Raw genomic sequence first — 27663 nt, 5'->3', positions numbered from 1 at the left:
ATTGCAGCTGCTTGCTGCAGCCGGACTGACGCGCGCCCGGCGCACATACCTATTTCTGTTACGCGCCGAGCCATGACAGAAATAAGTGTTTAATTCAGAAAACAAGCATTATTCTAAAATGAAGGCTGACGCAGAATCTTTCACAATATTTTCCACATGGGGGGGGGAAACCAACATTTAAGGTTATTTTCTCAATTTGACCATTTTTCAACTGGAACAGACAAAAAGATATGCTGAAATGAAAGGGACATTTTAGGATGTTCAATATTTGCAGTGTGCTGAATAAACAGCGAGTGTCGACGACTAAGAACATTTGTTGATGTATTTTATTTATTTTTATTTATTTTTTTAGACTTTGCTCCTGTGACAGCGTGCCAGAGCGTCCCGGAGCGCCGCCAGCACCATGTCCACCTTGGCCCGGCTGCTGTTGCATCCCATCAGACCCACACGCAGCACCTGGAACATCCACACACAATGAGAAGGTATGCGCTGCAAAGAAACATGCCACATCGCCCCCGTCCCGGCCCTTTTCACCATGCCCACAGTCGGTCCCAGACCCCCGGAGATCTCCAAATTGTGGCTTTTCATGACGTAGGCCGTGATCTCCTTCCAGTCGTATCCGTGCGGAGCCACGATGGTGGTGACGGTCGGCAGCCGCGCCGTCTTTTGTCACATCGGAGAGTTTATTTATGTGTCACAACTTGGTGAGATGAGGACATAGTCACCTTGTCTGGGACAAAAAGCTTGAGACCCATGCGCTCCAGGCCGGCGTGGAAGTACTCGGCCACGTTCCTGTGCCTTTCCCAGGAACTTTCCAGACCCTGAGAGAGTCACAGTTAGTGCATGTGTTTAAAGGAATGTCATATTTGCTATAATAAGTAGAATGAAACGTCCTCCAAAGCTCCTTTTGGTTGCATGGCGATGGCTTAAAAACTTGTTTGTAAAAATTGATTCTTAAAAAATTTTTTTTTAAATAAAATTATACAGTGTATGTGTATATATGTATAATTAATATTATATTAATATTATTTGATAATATTTTAATATATGAAAATATGTTTAATAACAGATATTGTAAAAAATAGATTCTTAAAAAAAATTATTATACAGTATATATATATATATATATATATATATATATATATATATATATATATATATATATATATATATATATATATATATATAATTAATATTATATTGACATTATTTAATAATATTTAATATATTAAAATATGTTTAACAGATATTTTTTTAAATAAATTATACAGTATATATTAATATATATAATTAATATTATATTAATGTTATTTAAAAATATTTTATTATATTAAAATATGTTTAATAACAGATATTTTTAAAAATTGATTCTTGAAAAAAGTAATTATAGTGTGTATATATTTATATAATTATTATTATATTAATATTGTTTAATAATATTTTAATATATTAAAATATGTTTAACAACAGATAATTTTTAAAATGGATTCTTAAATTTTTTTTATTATACAGGATATTTATATAATTAATATTATATTAATGTTGTTTAATAATATTTTAATATATTAAAATATGTTTAATAACAGATATTTTTTAAATGTATTCTTAAAAAAACTAATTATAGAGTGTATATATTTATATCATTATTATAATAATATTGTTTAATAATATTTTAATATATTAAAATATGTTTAACAACAGATATTTTAACAAATGTATTCTTAAAAAAAATTGTAGAGTATATATATATATAATTAATATTATAATAATATTATTTAATAATATTTTTGTATTAAAGTGTTTGATAACAGCTATTTAAATTATGTATTCTTAAAAAAACTAATTATAGAGTGTATATATTTATATAATTATTATATTAATATTGTTGATAATATTTTAATATAATAAAATATGTTTAACAGATATAAAACAATTAAATTCTTAAGAAAACTATATATAGAGTGTATATATTTATATAATTAATATTATATTATTATGATTTCTTAATATGTTAATACATTAAAATGTTTAACAACATATATATATTTTTAAATTGATTCTTAAAAAAATAATTATACAGTATATATATATATATATATATATATATATATATATATATATATATATATATATATATATATATATATGTATATATATATATATATATATATATATATATATATATATATATATATATATATATATATATATAATTAATATTATATTAATAGTATTTAATAATATGTAATATATTAAAATATGTTTAATAACATATATTTAAAACTAATATTTTATTAAATTTTTAAAATTATTAATGAAATTAGAATCGGGATTAATAATAATCACTTTTTTTTTTTGCGCACCGCTATTATCTACATATTTCATAAGAATATTTGCACATTGGTGTGTGGTGGGAGAGACAGATCCTTGGCTGTGCTGCGGGAAATGATCTCATTTCACTTCATCGGTCTAAAAAAAATGATGAATTATTTCCAAGGCGTGTCCTGATTCGATGTTGGTATCGGATATCAATAATAAATGTAACTGAAATGTTAAAAATGCATGCATGGAAAATGTCTGCTATGATTGTCAAATAATTCAACTTGGTTCAAAGACTTCATAAATACTTTTTGAGCACATTCAACACATTTTGGTCACTGTAACCCTGATATGAAATTGTTGCAATCTGACTTTTCAACTAATAAGTATATATATATATATATATATATATATATATATATATATATATATATATATATATATATATATATATATATATATATATATATATATATATATATATATATATAAATGTATGTGTACTATGTATATATATTGTTGAAATTTGAAAATAAGTCATATATTATTTTTTTTATTTTTTTTCTCAACGCTAAAATCTGTGGAACTATTTCAGGTCTATCTGATGATATCAATTCAGAATTTTTTTTTTAATTAAAGACAATCCTGGGTTTTTTTTGGTGGTAAAAAACAAAAACTATGCAATATTTTCCCCAAAAAGATTTTCAAAGTGGAATATGTGATGTGAAGTAATCGGAGCCTTAGATCCATCATTTATGACAATATTGATTTTGATTAATTATAAAAATTTTTTAACAATGACAGTTTAAAAAACAACAACACTAACATTCTCTAAAACAATCACACTCATACAAGTGTTAAAAATAAGTCCTATTTTTTTCTATTTTTACTTTTAACGCCTAAATCTATATATTTGAATCAATTTCAGATCCGTCGATTATACGTTTAATTATTTTTCTATGTTTTGTTTGTGTGCCTAAAACCATTTTTGTCCCAAAAAAACAAAACAAAAACATAGTTTTTATGACAAACACACACATTTCCCCCAAATGTTTTAAAGTGTAATATTTAAAGTTAGGTCATGAGAGCCTTAAATAGGTCAATAATTCATAACAACATTCATTTTGATTCATTATTATTTTTGAGCAATGGCGGTTTAAAAAACCCCAACACAAACATTCTTGGGCCCCGCTCGTAAAAGAGTAAAACAAAGAAGTCATGTCTCCAAATCAACTTCCCGTATATCCGCTGATGATAGCTTTTCATCGTATTTTTGACCTTTTTTGCTTTTGTTTGTCTTTTATGCCCTTTTTTGTAAAAAAAAAAAAAAAACACAACATAGTTTCAATGACAAACCCACAAAATATGCAAAATTTTCCCCGAAAAATATTTCCAAGTGGAATATTTGATGTGACTTGAACAATAATTCATAAAGCTGATTTTGATTCATTATCATGGCCGCTTTTGTGTTATTAGAGTCAACATTTCTCCTTACATTTGCTCTTTTATTCCACTTTTTTATGTTTTTAAAATGTGCTGCGGGCCGCACTTTGGACACCCCTGGACTTTGGGTCCTTTTTGACTGCTGGCAAAACAATGTTTGCTGTGTGTGTTGGCGTGCAAGCCACTTCAAAAAAGGTGACCGCACCTCCTCGGCCAAGACGGCCAGGCCCTCCCTCAGGGCGTAGAAGGCAGAGACCGGGGCGGTGTGGTGGTACCTACAGGGACCAGACCACACGACCATGACTTGTCATCCTGGGACTTGGGGGGGGGGGAACAAAGACCTTCTTACATTCTGCTGGGTTTGTCGTCGCAGCCCCAGTAGTTTGCCAGCCAGCTCAGGTCCAGGAAGAAGGACACCGGCTTGGTTCTGCGGTTGAAGATCCTCTGACACGCCCTCTCACTGAAGGAGATGGGCGCCGTCCCTGGCGGGGCATTGAGGACCTTCTGAGAACCCGTGTACATGATGTCGATCCCTGGTGGACACAGGTATGAAAAAGCTGTTTATTTATGAACCGTCTGGAATGGACTCATGCGGTCTTTAAGTACGCGCCACCTTGTTGGTCCATGCAAACCGGAGCTCCTCCCATCGACGCCACAGAGTCCAGCAGGAACAAGCAGTCGTACCTGCAAACGGACCCGTCAGCGGCCGGAGACACCACGGCGACTGAAGCTTGGTGAATGTTGGTACTTATGACAGAGCAGTCCGATGCCGTCCAAAGGATGCAGGACTCCGGTGGACGACTCTCCGTGTGCCAGGAAAAACAGCACGGGTCTGTGTTTGGATAACGCCTGCCGCCCAATGACATCATCGGTTTTGTGACGGACTCATACCGGACAGGTCTCTTACCTGCTCTATTTCTGCGTTCGTGAAGAACCCACCAGGGGGTGCCGCGATGGTGTTTACTCGAGCACCTGTCGAAATAAAGAATGTCAAAGAGATCCTCAAATCATGAATAGTCCAAAGACCGGATTTGGTTTTCTTGTCATGACGACATCATTTGTAAACAAATGAACACAGGCGGACATTTTAGTGGTACCTATCCTCTCGGCCATCTCTGCCGCCCGTTCTCCCCAAATGCCGTTGACTGCCGCCAGCACGCCGTCTCCGGCCTCCACGGCGTTGAAGATGGCGCACTCCATGGCGGTGTGGCCGGTGCCGCTCACCGCTAACGTCATGGGGTTGTGAGTCTGGAACAGGTACTGGATCCCGCTCCTGATGTCGGACATTATCTGCAACCACAACCGACAGCAGTGAAGGATCTTGTAGGTTCTGCCGTACAAGATTAAAGCTCTACCGACATATGTGTTCTAATCCACCTGGAAAACAACCAGACCAGGGTATTCTAGCAAGTCCAGAAATGGAATTGGGCACCCCAGTTAATCTACAATCACTTCCAAAGGACTTGATTCAGGGTAAACTGGGACCTTGGCATTCATGTCATGCTTAAACCAGGACCTAGTCATCACATTTAACATAGTAACGAGACCTTTCCAGTCCAGCTAGAACATGGCACAAGGCATCCCAACCAACTTAGACCTGGCCCAGGCACCAAAAACAGAATAAAATTTCAACATCAGCACCTTTATCAACCTAGTACCAGGTTCTAGGCATCACTATCAACCTTTGACGAGACCTTGGGAAACACTATCAATCCAGATGGCTTGGCATCCATAAGAAGGTAAAAAGATTCGATTCTATTCAGTCCATAAATGGAATTGGGCACCCCAGTTAATCTACTGATTCAGGCTAGACTTGGACCTCGACATTCATATCATGCTTAAACCAGGACCAAAGTGTCTCATTTAACCAAGAACCAAGACCTTTCCTGTCCAGCTAAAACCTGGTACTTGGCATTCCAACAGTTCAAGACCTGGCCCGGGCACCAAAAACAGGGTACAACTTCAACCTAAGCATCTCTATCAACCTAGTACCAGGTTCTAGCCGTTGCTATCAACCTTTGACGAGAACTTGGGAAACTCCATCAACCCAGATGGCTCGGCATCCATATAAAGGTATAAAGGTTCTATTCTATTCAGTCCAGAAATGGAATTGGGCACCCCAGTTAATCTACAATCACTTCCAAGGGATCTGATTCAGGCTAGACTTGGACCTCGGCATTCATATCATGCTTAAACCAGGACCTAGGTGTCTCATTTAACCTAGAGCCAAGATCTTTCTAGTCCAGTTTGAACTTGGTACTCGGCATTCTAACTAACCTAGACCTGGCCCAGGCACCGAAAACAAGATACAACTTCAACCTAAGCACCTCTATCAACCTAGTACCAGGTTCTAGGCATCACTATCAACTTTTGAAAAGAACTTGGGAAACACCATCAACCCAGATGGCTCGACATCTATATCTAGGGCAAAACTTCTACTAATAGGCATATCATTTAATCTAGCACCGACACATTTTCCAGTTCAGCTACAACTTGGTACTAGGCATCCACACCAACCAAAGAATCTCTATCAACCTAGTACCAGGTTCTAAAGATTGCTATCAGCATATGAAAACATTTGAGGAAACCTAGACTGGGTAGGAGTCCACATCAAGGTACAAACTTCTACCATCTCTCAAGCTTAGACAATATTTAAAACCTATTACTAGGTTCCTCAGTCACCGAAATCTAGCTCATACCTGGACCTAGGCATCTCATCTCAACCAAAGACAATGACGTTCTCATCCACCCGGAACCATCACCCAATGCTTTCTTACCATTCAAGTCATCTTAGAACATCTAGACCTAGGCGGCCCGCGTAGACCACATGCGCACTACCTGGAAGATCTCCGGATGCATGTGACCAATGACTGGGTTGGCTCCAGCCTGCAGGATGCGTGGAGGAACATTAGACGGCCCCGGTCCAAACATGTGTCGGTGAGGAACCGTCAGCGGTGTCTGCAGACATCTGGGCGGAGGCACGGACAGAGACGACATGTTTCCAGCCTGGAGTCTTCAGTTCATGACGGTGGTCTATCTCGGAAATGTTGTTTCCAGCTCAGCTTCACGTTAGCAAACATAAGGAAGTCACTCATTACGTTCTTGTTCACGTTAATGATTGACTCCTGACTGAGCGCTCAATCCAGTTTTTTAAAGTCCAGCGAGTTCAAAGTCTTTCAGGCTTGAGAGCATCCCGAGTGTTAATGAACAACCAGGATTTTGTTTGCAGACTTTCAAACAAGTCAAGGATGCGAGTCTTACGAGTCGTGTCCCGGTTTATGAGTTGTTCGTGATGCTTTAGGTTGCAAGAAAAACAATCGATCAGGTTTTGAGCCTCCTCACCACTAGATGGAGTAGTGACGGTCACAGTGAACGCCGTAAGGTCCGAGCAAAACTTCCGCTCTCACTGGCTAGCATTAGCTCATAGCTAGAGACGGAAGAAAGCCAGCCTGAAGGACAGTGCTGAGAAGAAGTGGATGATATCGATTGAATGAAAGAAAGATATCATCCAAAAGGCGTAGCTAGCTAACTTGGAGCAGCGTAGTGAAGCAGAACGAGTCAAAGGCCTTCCAAGGATGTTAAATCATATCCAACGTTTATCCGTGAATGTTCTCACTCCAGACTAGGAGCCCAGAGATGGACTTTTTTTTACTCATACTCCCCCAGATTTGACCTTTTCCCCACCTTTTACGTCACCGTTCCTCTTCTGTATCCTGAACAATGTTTGTCTAATCTTCAATCAATCAAAGTTTACTTATATAGCCCTAAATCACAAGTGTCTCAAAGGGCTGCACAAGCCACAACGACATCCTCGGCTCAGATCCCACATCAGGGCAAGACAAAACTCAAACCCAATGGGATGACAATGAGAAACCTTGGAGGGCACCGCAGATGTGGGACCCCCACCCCCTGGGCGACCGGTGCAATGGACGTCGAGTGGATCTGGCATAATAGTGTGAGAGTCCAGTCCATAGTGGATCTAGCATAATAGTGTGAGAGTCCAGTCTATAGTGGATCTAGCATAATAGTGTGAGAGTCCAGTCCATAGTGGATCTAACATAATAGTGAGAGTCCAGTCCATAGTGGATCTAACATAATAGTGTGAGAGTCCAGTCCATAGTGGATCTAGCATAATAGTGTGAGAGTCCAGTCCATAGTGGATCTAACATAATAGTGTGAGAGTCCAGTCCATAGTGGATCTAACATAATAGTGAGAGTCCAGTCCATAGTGGATCTAACATAATAGTGTGAGAGTCCAGTCCACAGTGGATCTAACATAATAGTGTGAGAGTCCAGTCCATAGTGGATCTAACATAATAGTGTGAGAGTCCAGTCTATAGTTGATCTAGCATAATAGTGTGAGAGTCCAGTCTATAGTGAATCTAGCATAATAGTGTGAGAGTCCAGTCCATAGTGGATCTAGCATAATAGTGTGAGAGTCCAGTCTATAGTGGATCTAGCATAATAGTATGAGAGTCCAGTCCATAGTGGATCTAACATAATAGTGTGAGAGTCCAGTCCATAGTGGATCTAGCATAATAGTGTGAGAGTCCAGTCTATAGTGGATCTAGCATAATAGTGTGAGAGTCCAGTCCATAGTGGATCTAACATAATAGTGTGAGAGTCCAGTCCATAGTGGATCTAACATAATAGTGAGAGTCCAGTCCATAGTGGATCTAACATAATAGTGTGAGAGTCCAGTCCATAGTGGATCTAACATAATAGTGTGAGAGTCCAGTCCATAGTGGGGCCAGCAAGAGACCATCTTGAGGGGAGACAGGTCAGCAGCGCAGAGACGTCCCCAACTGATGCACAGATGAGTGGTCCACCCTGGGTCCCGACTTTGGACAGCTAGCGCTTCGCCTGTGGTTGCCGAATCTGTGAAGGAGACGGGGGCAGAGCAGAAAAGAAACGGCAGATCAACTGGTCTAAAAAGGGGGTATATTTAAAGGCTAGAGTATACAAATGAGTTTTAAGATGGCACTTAAATGCTTCTACTGAGGTAGCATCTCTAACTGTTACCGGTAGAACATTCCAGAGTACTGGAGCCCGAATTGAAAACGCTCTATAGCCCGCAGACTTTTTGGGCTCTGGGAATCACTAATAAGCCGGAGTTCTTTGAACGCAGATTTCTTGCCGGGACATATGGTACAATACAATCAGCAAGATAGGATGGAGCTAGACCGTGTAGTATTTTATACGTAAGTAGTAAAACCTTAAAGTGCACAGGAAGCCAGTGCAGGTGAGCCAGTATAGGCGTAATATGATCAAACTTTCTTGTTCTTGTTCTTCAACTGGTTTGTTGTTGTATTGCTGTTTCACAGTGTACATTTTTTAGGGTACTTGAATTCTGAGTAACGATGGTGAAGTTCTATATGCCTTGAGGAGGAAATATAATACATGCAGCATTTCATAATCTTTTATTAGAATACACGTTCCTTCCAGTAACTTTGTGCCCAACGACGGAGTCATGTCAGCGTCCTACTCTCCTCCTGGACTGGTCCTGGCAGGGATGAGGAGGGTCTTCCCCAGCGTCTCAGGGCTGAAGGAGCCGTCGTGGTACACCAGCTGACCCCTCACGACGGTGGACGTCACCACGCCTCGCAGCGTGACGCCCAGGTATGGAGTTACCTGTACACGCACGCACAATCAGCGCGAGAACAACCTTCTCAACTCTTGGTCCCCTACCTTGTTCTTATGATGGATGTTCTCTTCTTTAATCTGGAACACAATGTCAGAAGTGGCTGCTTCAGTACTCTTCCAAAATGATGCTACAGCCATTTGTGCCCACAGCTAACATTCTAGAAATACTATTACAAAAAAACAAAAACATTAAAAATAAAAAAAGGTGAAGTGTAAGGAGAAAAAGTTATAGTAAATAACACAAAGCTGCCATGTCTTTGGTAGCAATAAGGGCAGCATTTACTTATATGACCCAATGCAAACAACCTTCCCGAGTCATGGTGCAAAGAAAAATAAAAAATCAAACCAACACAAAATGCCAACAATTTGTGGATATGATAAAAAAATACGTCTATGCATCACAAAACAATTAATAATTACATCTAATTAAATCAATTACAAAGCATGATGGGAAAAAATTTAAACACTCTCCACACTTATCCATGTTTGGCGCATTTTAGCTGCTTGATATTTCTGATTGGTAGAAAAACTTTGAAGTGAAAAGTCCACCGAAATTGTTGTTTTGTATACTTTGAAGTGAAAAGTACACCAATATTGTTTTTTTGAATACTTTGAAGTGAAAAGTACACCAATATTGGTGTACTTTTCACTTCAAAGTATACAAAACAACAATAATGGTATTAGTGTGGTGTACTTTTCACTTTAAAGTATACAAAACAACAACATTGATGTACTTTTCACTTCAAAGTACACAAGACAACAATATTGTTGTGTACTTTTCACTTCAAAGTACACAAAACAACAATATTGTTGTGTACTTTTCACTTCAAAGTACACAAAACATCAATCATTGGTACTTTAACTTTAATATTGGTGTACTTTTCACTTCAAAGTATACTAAACAATGTTTAGTATACTTTGAAGTGAAAAGTACACCAATATTGTTGTTTTGTGTACTTTAAAGTGAAATGTACACCAATATTGTTGTTTTGTATACTTTAAAGTGAAAAGTACACCAATATTGTTGTTTTGTGTACTTTGAAGTGAAAAGTACACCAATATTGTTGATTTGTGTACTTTGAAGTGAAAAGTACACCAATATTGTTATTTTGTGTACTTTGAAGTGAAAAGTACACCAATATTGTTGTTTTGTATACTTTGAAGTGAAAAGTACACCAATATTGTTTTTTTGTGTACTTTGAAGTGAAAAGTACATCAATATTGTTGTGTTGTGTACTTTGAAGTGAAAAGTACACCAATATTGTTGTTGGGTACTTTGAAGTGAAAAGTACACCAATATTGTTGTTTTGTATACTTTGAAGTGAAAAGTACACCACAATAATACGGTTATTGTTGTTTTGTATACTTTGAAGTGAAAAGTACACCAATATTGTTGTTTTGTATACTTTAAAGTGAAAAGTACACCAATATTGTTGTTTTGTGTACTTTGAAGTGAAAAGTACATCAATATTGTTGTTTTGTGTACTTTGAAGTGAAAAGTACACCAATATTGTTATTTTGTGTACCTTGAAGTGAAAAGTACACCGATATTGTTGTTTTGTATACTTCGAAGTGAGAAGTACACCAATATTGTTGTTTTGTATACTTTGAAGTGAAAAGTACACCAATATTGTTGTTTTGTGTACTTTGAAGTGAAAAGTACACCAATATTGTTGTTTTGTATACTTCGAAGTGAGAAGTACACCAATATTGTTGTTTTGTATACTTTGAAGTGAAAAGTACACCAATATTGTTGTTTTGTGTACTTTGAAGTGAAAAGTACACCAATATTGTTGTTTTGTGTACTTTGAAGTGAAAAGTACACCAATATTGTTGTTTTGTATACTTTAAAGTGAGAAGTACACCACAATACCATTATTGTTGTTTTGTATACTTTGAAGTGAAAAGTACACCAATATTGTTGTTTTGTATACTTTAAAGTGAGAAGTACACCACAATACCATTATTGTTATTTTGTGTACCTTGAAGTGAAAAGTACACCGATATTGTTGTTTTGTATACTTTGAAGTGAAAAGTACAGCAATATTGTTGTGTTGTATACTTTGAAGGCTCCAAGTACCAACCTGAAACTCCCTCTCGGGGTCCCACACCACCAGGTCTGCATCATAGCCAGGTTCCAGGCTCCCCTTCAGGTGGCCCAGACCGCAGAGCTGGGCCGTGTTCCGGCAGAGGAGGCGGACCACGTCGGCCAGCTGAAAACCTCTTGGCGCGGCCGAGGTCCAGAACAGAGGCAAGCCTGGAAAAGAACCAAGGTTTTCCTCCATGTTGTCCCAAGACTTGTGGCAGTCTTCTCACCGAACTGCAGAGAAGAGATTCCTCCCCAAGCCTGACTGAAGTCTCCAGAGTCCAGCTTCTTCAGGTCAGGTGTGCAGGGGGAGTGGTCTGACACCACCATGTCGATCTGGCCGCCTTTCAGCGCCGCCCATAACTCCTCCTGGGGGTCAAAGTGGTCAGCAGGTGTGCCCCCGGTGCCCCCCCCGCCCCCAATCACCTACCTGGTTCTGGGCTCCTCTGATGGGGGGGCAGCACTTGAACTGCGTGGCCCCGGCAGGTATGTCCTCGGCACTCAGGCTCAGGTAGTGGTGGGTGGTCTCCACCGTCAGCGGGGCGCCGGCCAGCCTGGCCTCCTGGATGAGGGCGAGCGGCCGAGCGGAGGACAGGTGGACGATGTGGCAGCGCACCCTGGGGGGCGGGGCCAAGAGAGACGCTACAGCGGCTGCTGGTTGTCATGGCGATGGGGATGCGCTCACCTGTACTCCAGGCAGAGTTGTGTGACGGTGCGGACGGCCTCCACCTCCATCAGGTCTGGTCTGGACTGCAGGAAGGTGTGGTACTCTTTGGGGTCTGAGTGCACACGGGAGAGTGACACTTTACAGCCGGTTGCCATGGCGATTGTCTTGATTGACAGCTAGTCCTTTCTCCCAGGCGAAACAGGCATGCCCAAATGTCCAGGGGCCAAAGTGAAAAATGGCTGACATATTGAAGGTGTCACACCTGACTACAACTCGTTAGCTAGCCACACGCCAGCCGTGAGTGTGACCTTCAAAGAGGTCACTATCAACATGGTTATGACCTTCAAAAAAATCACTATCAACATGGCTGTGACCTTCAAAAAATGCCCTTATCAACATGGTTGTGACCTTCAGAAAAGGCCCCTATCAACATGGCTGTGACCTTCAAAGAGGTCACTATCAACATGGCTGTGACCTTCAAAAAAATAACTATCAACATGGCTGTGACCTTCAAAAAAGGCCCCTATAAACATGGCTGTGACCTTCAAAGAGGTCATTATCAACATGGTTGTGACCTTCAAAGAGGTCACTATCAACATGGCTGTGACCTTCAAAGAGGTCACTATCAGCAGGGCTGTGACCTTCAAAGAGGTCACTATCAACATGGCTGTGACCTTCAAAGAGGTCACTATCAGCAGGGCTGTGACCTTCAAAGAGGTCACTATCAGCATGGCTGTGACCTTCAAAGAGGTCACTATCAACATGGCTGTGACCTTCAAAGAGGTCACTATCAACATGGCTGTGACCTTCAAAGAGGTCACTATCAGCATGGCTGTGACCTTCAAAGAGGTCACTATCAACATGGCTGTGACCTTCAAAAAAAAGCCCCTATCAGCATGGCTGTGACCTTCAAAAAAAGCCCCTATCAACATGGCTGTGACCTTCAAAGGGGTCACTATCAACATGGCTGTGACCTTCAAAGAGGTCACTATCAACATGGCTGTGACCTTCAAAGAGGTCACTATCAACATGGCTGTGACCTTCAAAGAGGTCACTATCAACACGGCTGTGACCTTCAAAGAGGTCACTATCAACATGGCTGTGACCTTCAAAGAGGTCACTATCAACATGGCTGTGACCTTCAAAGAGGTCACTATCAACATGGCTGTGACCTTCAAAGAGGTCACTATCAACACGGCTGTGACCTTCAAAGAGGTCACTATCAGCATGGCTGTGACCTTTAAAGAGGTCACTTTCAGCATGGCTGTAACCTTCAAAGAGGTCACTATCAGCATGGCTGTGACCTTCAAAGAGGTCACTATCAGCATGGCTGTGACCTTCAAAGAGGTCACTATCAGCATGGCTGTGACCTTCAAAGAGGTCACTATCAGCATGGCTGTGACCTCGGTCTTGTGCTTTTTCTTTGGCTTTTTGTGTCTATTAAACAGCAAGTTTGACTTTTTGTTTGGCTTTTTGTGTCCTTTAAACATACAGTTTGACTTTTTCTTTAGCTTTTTGTGTCTTTTAAACATCCAGTTTGACTTTTTCTTTGGCTTTTTATGTACTTTAAACAGCAAGTTTGACTTTTTCTTTGGCTTTTTATGTACTTTAAACAGCAAGTTTGACTTTTTCTTGGACTTTTTGTCTTTTGAACAACCAGTTTCACTTTTTCTTCCCCCTTTTTAGTGTCTTTTGTTACGCCAGTTATGCTTTTTCTTGGCATTTTTCTGTCTTTTGGACTGCAGGTTGTCCTTTTTCTTTGACATTTTGTACCTTTTTGGACCACCAGTTTTGCTTTTTTGTTTTGTTTTACTGTTTTTTATACGTCCAGTTTTGCTATTCTTGAGCTTTTTGGGTCTTTTAGAGCAGCGGTTTTGCATTTTTGACACCATTTGGTGTTGTCACGTACAAGCCCAGTTCATCAGCATCAAAGCAGTGTTTTCTTTTTGTTTGGCTTTTTTGGTCCACCATTATGATGATGTCACTTGAGACTTTAGTTCAAAGTCGTTTTTAGCTTTTGTATTACTTGTAATTGTTTCAGCATCTTAAATGCATAAAATAAAGGTTTTATGTGACCCTTGTTGGAAAAGACTGGACGTCACTACCACATCCCGGCAAAAAGCAGTAAGTAGGTGACATTTACCGCCGTGGTCACTTGTTTGTTGAACTTCCTGCTCAGCGTGGAACTAAAAGAAAGGAAGAAGATTTCACTTTCCTGGGATGACACAAGAGGCGTGTCCTCGTCTTACCAGCAGCACGCTTCCTGTGCCTTGCAGCTGCTTCATGGCGGCGTGCAGGTCGCACTCGCCCACGTGGGGGAACTCGTCCACGCCGCTGTGGATGAGGAAGCACTTGAAGCCGGCCACGCCCGCCTGGATCATGGGCTGCAGCTCCAGCTGTGGGAAATGTTTATTAGTTTTCGGCGCATCCAAGAGAGCGTTTGGTGAGACCGCACCTGGTTGTTGGGAACCACGCCGCCCCAGAAGGCCGTGTCCACAAAACACTTCCCTGTCGCCTCTCGCAGCTTCAAATGGAAGTGAGCCAGCGTGGTGGTGGGAGGGATGCTGTTGCTGTGACACACAAAGAGGATTCACTCCCATCCACCCAGCTGGGACATCCAAAAGACACGGCAAGACAAAGAAAAAGCAAAAGAAAAGGCATAACTTGCTGTCCAAAAGACACAAAAAGACCAAAAAAAAGCATAACTCGCAGTCCAAAAGACACAAAAAGCCAAAGAAAAAGCAAATATTGCTGTCCAAAAGACACAAAAAGACCAAAAAAAGCAAAACTCGCAGTCCAAAAGACACAAAAAGACCAAAAAAAGCAAAACTCGCAGTCCAAAAGACACAAAAGGCCAAAGAAAAAGCAAAACTGGCGGTTCAAAAGACATAAAAACCAAAGAAAAGTTAAACTGTTGGTACCAAAAAATACATAAAGTCACAGAAAAAGCATAACTTGAGGACCAAAAAAATATAAAAAGGCAAAAAAAACAAAACAACTTGCAGTCCAAAAGACACAAAAAGCCAAAATAAAAGCAAAACTGGCGGTACAAAAGACACAAAAAGACCAAAAAAAGCATAACTTGCAGTCCAAAAGACACAAAAAGCCAAGAAAAAGCAAAACTGGCAGTTCAAAAGACATAAAAACGTAAGAAAAAGTTAAACTCTTGGTACCAAAAATACATAAAGCCAAAGAAAAAGCATAAATTGAGGACCAAAAAACACAAAAAGACAAAAAAAAACTAACTTGCAGTCCAAAAAATACAAAAAGCCAAAATAAAAGCTAAACTGGCAGTCCAAAAGACACAAAAAGCCAAAGAAAAAGCAAAGATTGCTGTCCAAAAGACACAAAGACCAAAAAAAAGCTAGACTTGCAGTCCAAAAGACACAAAAAGCCAAAGAAAAAGCAAAGATTGCTGTCCAAAAGACACAAAAAGACCAAAAAAAGCATAACTTGCAGTCCAAAAGACACAAAAAGCCAAAGAAAAAGCAAAACTGTTGGTTCAAAAGACATAAAAACCAAAGAAAAGTTAAACTGTTGGTACCAAAAATACATAAATTTAGGACCAAAAAACACAAAGACAAAAAAAACAACAACTTGCAGTCCAAAAAATACAAAAAGCCAAAAAAAAGCAAAACTGGCGGTCCAAAAGACACAAAAAGCCAAAGAAAAAGCAAATATTGCTGTCCAAAAGACACAAAAAGACCAAAAAAAGCATAACTTGCAGTCCAAAAGACACAAAAAGCCAAAGAAAAAGCAAATCTGGCAGTACAAAAGACACAAAAAGCCAAAGAAAAAGCAAAACTGGCGGTTCAAAAGACATAAAAACCAAAGAAAAGGTTAAACTGTTGGTACCAAAAATACATAAAGCCAAAGAAAAAGCATGAATTCAGGACAAAAAAAACCCAAAAGACAAAAAACAAAACCAACTTGCCGTTCAAAAGCCAAAATAAAAGCAAAACTGGCGGTCCAAAAGACACAAAAAGCCAAAGACAAAACAAAGTCTAAAACCACATAAGAGCCAAAGAGAAAGTGAAGTGACTTATATTTATATAGCACTTTTCTCTAGTGACTCAAAGTGCTTTCCATAGTGAAAGCCATCATCTAAACAGTGTAGTGGGTGCACTGGGAGCAGGTGTCTTGCCCAAGGACACAACGGCAGTGACTAGCACGGCAGAAGCGGGGATCGGACCCGGAACCCTTAAGTTGCTGGCATGGTCGCTCTACCAACCGAGCCATGCCGCCCCAGCAGCTACTGGTCCAAAAAACACAAAAAGCCAAAGAAAAAGCAATGTTTGAGGTCTAAAAGCCATAAAAGCCAAAGACTGCAGTCTCCTGTGGACTCCCCATAGTCCAGTACGATGACCCTGACCTGGTTTCTGAACGTTCCCAAAGTGTTTACCCTCCCCCTGGGTCCAGGAGGACTGAGTCCAGGAGGTTACTGACCGTGTGGGGACCAGGACCAACTTACAGCGGCATGTCCACCAAGGTCGTCACACCTCCCGCCGCCGCCGCCTTGGTGGCGCTCCAGAAACCCTCCCAGGTCGTGCGGCCGGGTTCGTTGACGTGAACGTGGGAGTCCACGATCCCTGGCATCACCACGCGGTCGCCCACGTCCCACACCTGCAAAATAGTTTACACACATACGCTACCAATTGCCGGTACCTCGGACTCAACGGCCCCAATTTCAGGAACATTAGTGTGGTAATAATGTGCTGTCCAAATATTAGATCTTGTTCTATGTGAGTCTCAGGTGCACTTCCAAGACACTAGATGGCAGTACTGTTTACTAGGAAGTAGCTGAATGAGTTATGTTGCACCCTACAAAGTATTGATACTGTAAGTATGGTGCTTATTACACAGCAGATATTTGATCCTAACATTCATCTTAGTTTTCATTGCCAAATTTGGAGGAGTTGAAATCGCCATGCAAAATCGCTAATGCTAATAGTAGCCTGTCTATGGCAAATCCAATGTAAATTAGCATCGAGCTAGCGCATTACGTCGGCGCATTTTCTACCATGCATTATTCACATGTGAATTATATATATATATATATATATATATATATATATATATATATATATATATATATATATATATATATATATATATATATATATATATATATATATATATATATAATTCACATGCTGTATAATAGACTGTATTTGTTATTCACATGTGAATTATATATATATATATATATATATATATATATATATATATATATATATATATGTATATATATATATATATATATATATATATATATATATATATATATATATATATATATAATTCACATGCTGTATAATAGACTGTATTTGTTATTCACATGTGAATGATATATATATATATATATATATATATATATATATATATATATATATATATATATATATATATATATATATATATATATAATTCACATGCTGTATAATAGACTGTATTTGTTATTCACATGTGAATTTTATATATATATATATATATATATATATATATATATATATATATATATATATATATATATATATATATATATATATATATATATATATATATATATATATATATAATTCACATATGAATAACATAAATACGGTCTATTATACAGCATTATTCACATGTGAATATATATATATATATATATATATATATATATATATATATATATATATATTATTCACATGTGAATAACATAAATGCAATCTATTATACAGCATTATTCACATGTGAATTATATATGTATATATATATATATATATATATATATATATATATATAATTCACATGCTGTATAATAGACTGTATTTGTTATTCACATGTGAATTTTATATATATATATATATATATATATATATATATATATATATATATATATATATATATATATAATTCACATATGAATAACATAAATACGGTCTATTATACAGCATTATTCACATGTGAATAACATAAATACAGTCTATTATACAGCATTATTCACATGTGAATATATATATATATATATATATATATATATATATATATATATATATATATATATATATATATATATATATATATATATATATATATATTCACATGTGAATAACATAAATGCAATCTATTATACAGCATTATTCACATGTGAATAATATATATATATATATATATATATATATATATATATATATATATATATATATATATATATATATATATATATATATATATATATATATATATATATATATATATATATATATTCCGCAATGATGTCACGTTATCGATGAGAAAATGCATTTTTAGACAACATGATTTGCCTGAGCGGCTAGGAGACATCAAGAGTAACAAGCGGTAGAAAATGGATTAGACAGGACAGATTTTAGAAAATACTAATTTAAAAAAAACAAAAAAAACTTGGGACATCCCGCGGGCCGGATATTGGACGCTGGCGTGCCGTATCCGGTCCGCGGGCCGTAGTTTGGGAACCCCTGGTGGAGAATATTCCAACGTTACTTAGAGGGAGTTAGTCGGAGTCCGCTCTCAGTGCTGCTTGACTGATTGCTTATGTGAGCCGGTGTTTAGTCGGAAACCGCACGTGTCTCAAATTTGGTCGCTGCCTAGTCAGGTACAGAATCCGGTACACATCCCTATCAAGAAGACGTAAGACCATGTGTGGAGTTACCTCAGACACCGCGTCCTGGGACAACTCCCCGTCTGGAAGCACCTGCTGGATTTTGCCATCCTTGATCAGGATGACTGCGGGGCGGACTTGTCCCGACAGAACGACCCTGGTGCTCCTCACAGCCACCAGCGTAGATCCCAGCTCCATGTCTGCCTCGGCGTCCAGGGAGTGTCTCTGGAACTGGACCGCCGCCTCCCTCCACCACGTGGAGCCTGAAGACATTGTTGACTTTTTGTGTCACATGACCAATGTTGACACAAAGAACCTTCTTGTAGTCACATGGAGACATGGAAATATGCTCTTCACACATTTTGGGTGTGGGCAAGATGACAACCGTCAGTACTTTTTACACTTTGAGATGTTACATTAAGTGAAGGTGAGTCCTTTCAACAAAGAAACAAGTCTTCCTAAGCTCAATAATGGCAAATTGCTTCTTTCTCTACTGTGGTAGTGGCACGCAGGTTCCATCTAGTGGTAGGCAGGCTCTATCTGGTGGTAGGCAGGTTCCATCTAGTGGTAGGCAGGCTCTATCTAGTTGTACGCAGACTCCATCTAGTGGTAGGCAGGCTCCATCTAGTGGTAGGCGGGCTCCATCTATTGGTACGCAGGCGCCATTTAGTGGTAGGCAGGCTCCATCTAGTGGTAGGCAGGCATCATCTAGTGGTAGGCAGGCTCCATCTAGTGGTACGCAGGCTCCATCTAGTGGTACACAGGCTCCATCTAGTGGTAGGCAGACTCCATCTATTGGTACGCAGGCTCCATCTAGTGGTATGCAGGCATCATCTAGTGGTACGCAGGCATCATCTAGTGGTAGGCAGGCTCCATCTAGTGGTACGCAGACTCCATCTAGTGGTAGGCAGGCTCCATCTAGTGGTAGGCAGACTCCATCCAGTGGTACGCAGGTTCCATCTAGTGGTAGGCAGACTCCATCTATTGGTACGCAGACTCCATCTAGTGGTACGCAGGCGCCATCTAGTGGTAGGCAGGCTCCATCTAGTGGTACGCAGGATCCATCTAGTGGTAGGCAGGCTCCATCTAGTGGTAGGCAGGCTCCATCTAGTGGTACGCAGGCATCATCTAGTGGTACGCAGGCATCATCTAGTGGTACGCATGCTCCATCTAGTGGTAGGCAGGCTCCATCTAGTGGTAGGCAGGCGCCATCTAGTGGTAGGCAGGCTCCATCTAGTGGTAGGCAGGCTCCATCTAGTGGTACGCAGGCTCCATCTAGTGGTACGCAGGCTCCATCTAGTGGTACACAGGCTCCATCTATTGGTACGCAGACTCCATCTAGTGGTATGCAGGCGCCATCTAGTGGTAGGCAGGCTCCATCTAGTGGTAGGCAGGCTCCATCTAGTGGTAGGCAGACTCCATCTAGTGGTACGCAGGCTCCATCTAGTGGTAGGCAGGCTCCATCTAGTGGTACGCAGGCATCATCTAGTGGTACGCAGGCATCATCTAGTGGTACGCAGGCTCCATCTAGTGGTAGGCAGGCTCCATCTAGTGGTACGCAGACTCCATCTAGTGGTACGCAGGCGCCATCTAGTGGTAGGCAGGCTCCATCTAGTGGTAGGCAGGCTCCATCTAGTGGTAGGCAGACTCCATCTAGTGGTACGCAGGCTCCATCTAGTGGTACGCAGGCTCCATCTAGTGGTAGGCAGGCTCCATCTAGTGGTAGGCAGGCGTCATCTAGTGGTACGCAGGCATCATCTAGTGGTAGGCAGGCTCCATCTAGTGGTACGCAGGCATCATCTAGTGGTAGGCAGGCTCCATCTAGTGGTAGGCAGGCTCCATCTAGTGGTACGCAGGCTCCATCTAGTGGTAGGCAGACTCCATCTATTGGTACGCAGACTCCATCTAGTGGTATGCAGGCGCCATCTAGTGGTAGGCAGGCTCCATCTAGTGGTAGGCAGGCATCATCTAGTGGTACGCAGGCATCATCTAGTGGTACGCAGGCTCCATCTAGTGGTAGGCAGGCTCCATCTATTGGTACGCAGACTCCATCTAGTGGTATGCAGGCGCCATCTAGTGGTAGGCAGGCTCCATCTAGTGGTAGGCAGGCTCCATCTAGTGGTAGGCAGACTCCATCTAGTGGTATGCAGGCTCCATCTAGTGGTAGGCAGGCTCCATCTAGTGGTACGCAGGCATCATCTAGTGGTACGCAGGCATCATCTAGTGGTAGGCAGGCTCCATCTAGTGGTACGCAGGCGCCATTTAGTGGTAGGCAGGCTCCATCTAGTGGTACGCAGGCTCCATCTAGTGGTAGGCAGGCTCCATCTGGTGGTAGGCAGGCTCCATCTAGTGGTAGGCAGGCTCCATCTGGTGGTAGGCAGGCTCCATCTAGTGGTAGGCAGACTCCCTCTAGTGGTACGCAGGCATCATCTAGTGCAGTGATTTTCAACCTTTTTTAAGCCGCGGCACACTTTTTACATTTACAAAATCCTGCGGCACACCACCAACCAAAATGACACTCTAACACAGTATATAATACATATAGTTAATAATATAGTTCTCTAAATGTATTTATACTCACTACTATTACAATGGCTTTACAAGCTCGCAGTATTAATGTTTCTGCCACAGTGTGGGACTTTTTTGATTTAGCTACGAGTTCAACAACAAGGTAGCAAGCTTTGAGGGCTCTCTTGTTTACCTTTGTGGTTTTTCTCAGAAAAGTTGCCTGTTTCTCATTGTTTGTATGTAAGCGTACAAAATATTCCATCGGGGTGTTTCGTTTGGAGATGGCGTTTAAGCTTGCTTGGCACCATGGCGCTATTGGATAGCTTCTCACCACACGCCGAGCACTGCGGAGTCGGTGCTGTCGCATCCCCGGTGAAAGTCAATCCAAATGAAAGATAGCTTTCGCTTTATTGCCTCGAGCTCACCGTCTTTTTTTATTTTGTAGACCACCCATACTAGAGCCTTCATCTGGGTCAGAATTTTGTCCAGGACCCTGTTTGCCATTCGCATTTTCCCTTCTCAAAAACTTCTCCATCACTGTCACTTGCTCGCCTCCTCTTGCTGCGATCCCAAACTGTCACTGTCACGTGATGCGCAGCGCTAACTCGATTGTCTTTACAGGTATTTATCGCCCTCTGCTGCCACCTACTGAAATAGATGAGTATTACATTATCTGCCGCACTTTATTATAGCACGGACACCCGACAATGGTTAATTAGGAGATATTAAATAATTCCTCACGGCACACCTGACGATCTCTCACGGCACACTAGTGTGCCGCGGCACACTGGTTGAAAATGACTGATCTAGTGGTACGCAGGCTCCATCTAGTGGTAGGCAGGCTCCATCTAGTGGTAGGCAGGCTCCATCTAGTGGTACGCAGGCATCATCTAGTGGTAGGCAGACTCCATCTATTGGTACGCAGACTCCATCTAGTGGTACGCAGGCGCCATTTAGTGGTAGGCAGGCTCCATCTAGTGGTAGGCAGACTCCATCTATTGGTACGCAGACTCCATCTAGTTGTATGCAGGCGCCATTTAGTGGTAGGCAGGCATCATCTAGTGGTAGGCAGGCTCCATCTAGTGGTAGGCAGGCTCCATCTAGTGGTACGCAGGCGCCATCTAGTGGTAGGCAGGCTCCATCTAGTGGTACGCAGGCATCATCTAGTGGTAGGCAGGCTCCATCTAGTGGTACGCAGGCTCCATCTAGTGGTAGGCAGGCTCCATCTAGTGGTACGCAGGCATCATCTAGTGCAGTGGTCCCCAACCACCGGGCCGCGGTACCGGGCCGCACAAGAAATTTTAAAAAATGAAAATAAAAAAAATGATTTTTATTTATTTATTTTTTTTAATTAAATCAACATAAAAAACACAATATATACATTATATATCAATATAGATCAATACAGTCTGCAGGTATACAGTCCGTAAGCACACATGATTGTATTTCTTCTTTTTTTTTTAATACACCCCCCCCCACCGGTCCGTGGGACAAATTTTCAAGCGTTGACCGGTCCGCAGCTACAAAAAAGGTTGGGGACCACTGATCTAGTGGTAGGCAGGCGTCATCTAGTGGTAGGCAGGCGTCATCTAGTGGTAGGCAGGCGTCATCTAGTGGTAGGCAGGCGTCATCTAGTGGTAGGCAGGCTCCATCTGGTGGTAGGCAGGCTCCATCTGGTGGTAGGCAGGCTCCATCTAGTGGTAGGCAGGCGCCATCTAGTGGTACGCAGGCGCCATCTGGTGGTACGCAGACTCCATCTAGTCACTAGATGGAGTCTGCGTACCACTCCATGTGGGACTCGAACCTGGGTAGGTATTTTGAACATTTTTCCGGACTTCGGCCGACTTTTCCCACTTTTCTCCCCCACTTCCCGTGGGACTTTGCTGGGTGCGTTTTAGAAATGTTTTCCTTGTGCTGCCGGCGACGGCACTCATGAGACTGGAACCCGGGGAGGTATTTTGGACACAATTAGGGACTTTTGACCATTTTGGCCGCCTTTTCCCCTCTTCTTCCCCGCCTTCCTGTGCACCATTGCTGGGTGTGTTTTGGACATTTGGACAAAAATAGTTTCAAGCATGTTTTACTCAATATAGCTCATCACATCTCAGCAACAAGCTGTAATATCTTACTGAGATCATTTAGGACCAAAACACTTAAAACGAGTAAAACACTCGAACATAAAATCTGCTTAGTGAGAAGAATGATCTTATCAGACAGAAAATAAGCAAATATCACCCTTATTTGAGATATTTCATCTTACTTAGATGTCACTTTTTACAGTGCTAGAACACATCACAGAGCTGTAGGACTGGTTCAACGCTGATCCGCGTCCTCCTCCGCGCCGCTTCACCGATCCGTTTCCTGACCGCGGCCCGTGAGTTCCTCTTCCGAACGAGCCAATAAAACAACTCACGTTCCGGTGAGGCAGTTTTTGACTTAATGTAGCGGTAAAGTCCCAAACCCTTACTGCTACTGGTTGCCGAATATAAAATGAAGCTAGTTCAGACGTGTGCAGCCGGCTAATAATCGAAGTCCAGAATTATGTTCATGTTTAACAAAAATCATACGGTCACGTCAATAAAACTCACTTTGTAATAAAAAATAAACGTGAGCAAACAAATAATAGCCCGGCACGGTCAAAAACTGTTGCTCCTCCACTCAGCAACACCTGAGCAAGATCCCAGCCGCTCCCCATGTAGACTTGTACTTGGCCTTGAGCCAACCCCCTAAGGACATCATGACCTTAACAGACTGAAAGAGTACATGGCGCTTACACCTCCCAAAGTTCACTCCAACACACAACTTCATTTCTCTTCGCAGTCCTTCCCCCTTTGCAAAGTTGCCAACACACCACAGATGCCACACTGACCCCTAGTGGAGTCCTTTCAGAACTACACTGCAAAAACTGAAATCTAAGTCAGATTGAATATCTCAAATGAGGGTGATATTTGCTTATTTTCTGTCTGATAAGATACTTAATCTCAATAAGCAGATTTTATGTTAGAGTGTTTTACTTGTTTTGGTCCTAAATGATCTCAGTAAGATATTACAGCTTGTTGCTGAGATTTGATGACCTATATTGAGTAAAACATGCTTGAAACTAGACCAGGTAGCCCGTAAGGACCAGATGAGTAGCCCGCTGGCCTGTTCTAAAAATAGCTCAAATAGCAGCACTTACCAGTGAGCTGCCTCTATTTTTTAAATTGTATTTATTTACTAGCAAGCTGGTCTCGCTTTGCTCGACATTTTTAATTCTAAGAGAGACAAAACTCAAATAGAATTTGAAAATCCAAGAAAATATTTTAAAGATTTGGTCTTCACTTGTTTAAATAAATTCATGATTTTTTTTACTTTGCTTCTTATAACTTTCAGAAAGAAAATTTTAGAGAAAAAATACAACCTTAAAAATGATTTTAGGATTTTTAAACACATATACCTTTTCACCTTTTAAATTCCTTCCTCTTCTTTCCTGACAATTTAAATCAATGTTCAAGTAAATGTATTTTTTTTATTGTAAAGAATAATAAATAAATTTTAATTTAATTCTTCATTTTAGCTTGTGTTTTTTCGACGAAGAATATTTGTGAAATATTTCTTCAAACTTATCATGATTAAAATTTAAAAAAAAATATTCTGGCAAATCTAGAAAATCTGTAGAATCAAATTTAAATCTTATTTCAAAGTATTTAGAATTTCTTTTAAAATTTTTGTTCTGGAAAATCTATAAGAAATAACGATTTGTCTTTGTTAGAAATATAGCTTGGTCCAATTTGTTATATATTCTAACAAAGTGCAGATTGGATTTTAACCTATTTGAAATATGTCATCAAAATTCTAAAATTAATCTTAATCAGGAAAAATTACTAATGATGTTCCATAAATTATTTTTTTAATTTTTTCAAAAAGATTCGAATTAGCTAGTTTTTCTCTAGTTTTTTTCGGTTGAATTTTGAATTTTAAAGAGTCGAAATTGAAGATAAACTATGTTTCAAAATTTAATTGTCATTTTTTTCGTGTTTTCTCCTCTTTTAAACCGTTCAATTAAGTGTAAATATCATTCATTATTAATAATAACATAGAGTTAAAGGTAAATTGAGCAAATTGGCTATTTCTGGCAATTTATTGAAGTGTGTATCAAACTGGTAGCCCTTCGCATTAATCAGTACCCAAGAAGTAGCTCTTGCTTTCAAAAAGGTTGGTGACCCCTGAACTAGAATATCAAGTGTTGTGTCATCAACACTCACAAGTATAAAACTGTCATGTCTGTGTGATCATGTTTTGTTTAGGTTATGTTCGGTTTGGTTTTTGGACTCTTTGTGCACTCTTGTTTGTTTTGTCACCATAGCGACCCATTAGTTTCACCTGTTTCACTTTGTGTTGGACTCATGCACCTGTTGTCAATCACCACATCACTATTTAAGCCTGTAGTTTCCTGGTGACATCACTCTCTACACACCCTTGTTATTTATGTTGATGATCCATGATGCTCGTTTCTTGTCACAGTAAGTATATGTTTTCGTTTTTTTGTGCATAGTTCTGCCTTTGTGCTAGTTTTGTTTTCATAGCCAAGTTTTGTACGTCCACGGTGAGCGCCTTTTGTTTATATACCCTTTTTGGAGCTTTTGAGTTAAAATTAAAAGATGTCATTACCTTCACGTCGTGTCCGGTCCAGTCGCTTTGCACCACGGGGAAACAAACCACACCATAGTCCGAGTCCTGACAAAAACTACTTTTTTTTTAAAGTAATCATTTCTTATTTCAAGCATGTAAAAAAAAAAAGTCATGACTTTGACACAATTGTGTCTCATAATTAAAACAGATGACAGCCAAATGGACTTTGCTGTTTTATTTTCAATGAAACAATAAACAATACGTACTCATATAGTAGTACACTTGTTATTAGTGAGAATATACTTATTTTAAGGTATTTTGGGGTTCATTGATGTTAGTTAATTTTACTTGTTTTGGAAAGTCTTGACAAGCCAAATTGGCTTGTTCTATTGGCAGAGAATTTTGCTGAGTTCAAATAAAATACCCCTCATTTTTGTATTTTTTTTCTTCTTGTTTTTGAACACTGACTTTTTGCAGTGTAGTATGTTCACTATTTTAGTTAAGGACTAAATTGCAATAATAAACATATGTTTATATATATGTGTGTGTGTGTGTGTGTGTGTGTGTGTGTGTGTGTGTGTGTGTGTGTGTGTGTGTGTGTGTGTGTGTGTGTGTGTGTGTGTGTGTGTGTGTGTGTGTGTGTGTGTGTGTGTGTGTGTGTGTGTGTGTGTGTGTGTGTGTGTGTGTGTGTGTGTGTGTGTGTGTGTGTGTGTGTGTGTGTGTGTGTGTGTGTGTGTGTGTGTGTGTGTGTGTGTGTGTGTGTGTGTGTGTGTGTGTGTGTGTGGTTTATTTGAAATAGGGACAGAAACAGCGATCCAATGTATGCATCATAGTGTTTGTAGCCAAAGCTAATTTACAACAACACAGATCCAACATCATAAAAATAGGAAAATAAAAATAAGGCAAAGATGAGTCGATAATAATGATAATAGTAATAATACAGACAAAGTGCAAACTAGATAAAAAATAATAATACAGACAAAGTGCAAACTAGATAAAAAATAATAATAATACAGACAAAGTGCAAACTAGATAAAAAATAATAATAATACAGACAAAGTGCAAACTAGATAAAAATTAACACAGACAAAGAGCAAACTAGATAAAAAAAACAATAATACTAACACAAAGTGCAAACTAGATAAAAAACAATAACTACAAACTAGATTAAAAAAAACAATAATAACAAAGTGCAAACTAGATAAAAAATAATAACACAAAGTGCAAACTAGATTAAAAAAACAATAACACAGACAAAGTGCAAACTAGATAAAAAAAACAATAACACAAAGTGCAAACTAGATAAAAAAACAATAACACAAAGTGCAAACTAGATAAAAAAACAATAACACAAAGTGCAAACTAGATAAAAAACAATAACACAAAGTGCAAACTAGATAAAAAACAATAACACGAACAAAGTGCAAACTAGATAAAAAACAATAATAACACAAAGTGCAAACTAGATAAAAAACAATAACACAAAGTGCAAACTAGATAAAAAACAATAAAAACACAAAGTGCAAACTACATAAAAACAATAACACAAAGTGCAAACTAGATAAAAAACAATAACACAGAAAAAGTGCAAACTACATAAAAAAAACTAATAATAGTAACAGACAAAGTGCAAACTAGATAAAAAAAACTAATAATAGTAACAGACAAAGTGCAAACTAGATAAAAAACAATAATAATAACACAAAGTGCAAACTAGATAAAAAACAATAATAACACAAAGTGCAAACTAGATAAAAAACAATA

At 39.4% G+C, this 27663-nt stretch overlaps 3 protein-coding genes across 5 annotated transcripts in view; 1 reads left to right on the top strand and 2 right to left on the bottom strand.

The window, feature by feature from the left end:
* Window positions 1–312: 312 nt before the first annotated feature.
* Window positions 313–6838, bottom strand: agxta (alanine--glyoxylate and serine--pyruvate aminotransferase a). Its single transcript, XM_062038682.1, has 10 exons — window positions 6601–6838; window positions 4860–5052; window positions 4670–4734; window positions 4511–4611; window positions 4376–4446; window positions 4112–4295; window positions 3968–4037; window positions 726–821; window positions 535–663; window positions 313–456 (listed from the first exon to the last, which is right to left on the bottom strand). Exons 1-10 carry the CDS (start codon window positions 6757–6759, stop codon window positions 349–351), a joined length of 1176 nt encoding a protein of 391 aa, XP_061894666.1. The 5' UTR covers window positions 6760–6838; the 3' UTR covers window positions 313–348.
* A 2314-nt stretch (window positions 6839–9152) lies between these two features.
* Window positions 9153–27663, bottom strand: part of zgc:103559 (Allantoinase, mitochondrial) — a 19612-nt gene continuing 1101 nt past the window's right edge. The window contains exons 2-12 of the mRNA XM_062039011.1: window positions 18832–19043; window positions 16630–16781; window positions 14614–14728; window positions 14408–14554; window positions 14302–14344; window positions 12177–12270; window positions 11922–12108; window positions 11722–11860; window positions 11490–11662; window positions 9451–9483; window positions 9153–9393 (exon numbers count right to left, since the gene is read on the bottom strand). Coding sequence (XP_061894995.1) covers window positions 9244–9393; window positions 9451–9483; window positions 11490–11662; window positions 11722–11860; window positions 11922–12108; window positions 12177–12270; window positions 14302–14344; window positions 14408–14554; window positions 14614–14728; window positions 16630–16781; window positions 18832–19043 — 1445 coding nt within the window. The 3' untranslated portion in view covers window positions 9153–9243. The remainder of the gene's footprint in view (window positions 9394–9450; window positions 9484–11489; window positions 11663–11721; window positions 11861–11921; window positions 12109–12176; window positions 12271–14301; window positions 14345–14407; window positions 14555–14613; window positions 14729–16629; window positions 16782–18831; window positions 19044–27663) is intronic.
* The window catches only part of LOC133644491 (tetratricopeptide repeat protein 39C-like), a 27470-nt gene continuing 25534 nt past the window's right edge, over window positions 25728–27663 (top strand). Inside the window, exon 1 of one of the 3 annotated variants that reach the window (XM_062039008.1) lies at window positions 25728–25794. Coding sequence is in view for 1 of the 3 variants with exons in the window: in XM_062039010.1 (XP_061894994.1) it covers window positions 25756–25790 (35 nt within the window). In the remaining 2 variants the exon portion in view is untranslated. The remainder of the gene's footprint in view (window positions 25795–27663) is intronic. The other 2 variants (XM_062039010.1, XM_062039009.1) reach the window with 2 other exon arrangements.

Source organism: Entelurus aequoreus, linkage group LG27, assembly GCF_033978785.1.
Source record: "Entelurus aequoreus isolate RoL-2023_Sb linkage group LG27, RoL_Eaeq_v1.1, whole genome shotgun sequence".
Lineage (NCBI taxonomy): Eukaryota > Metazoa > Chordata > Actinopteri > Syngnathiformes > Syngnathidae > Entelurus > Entelurus aequoreus.
The sequence above is the reverse complement of the archived record's forward strand: the minus strand, read 5'-3'. Positions and strand labels throughout refer to the sequence as shown.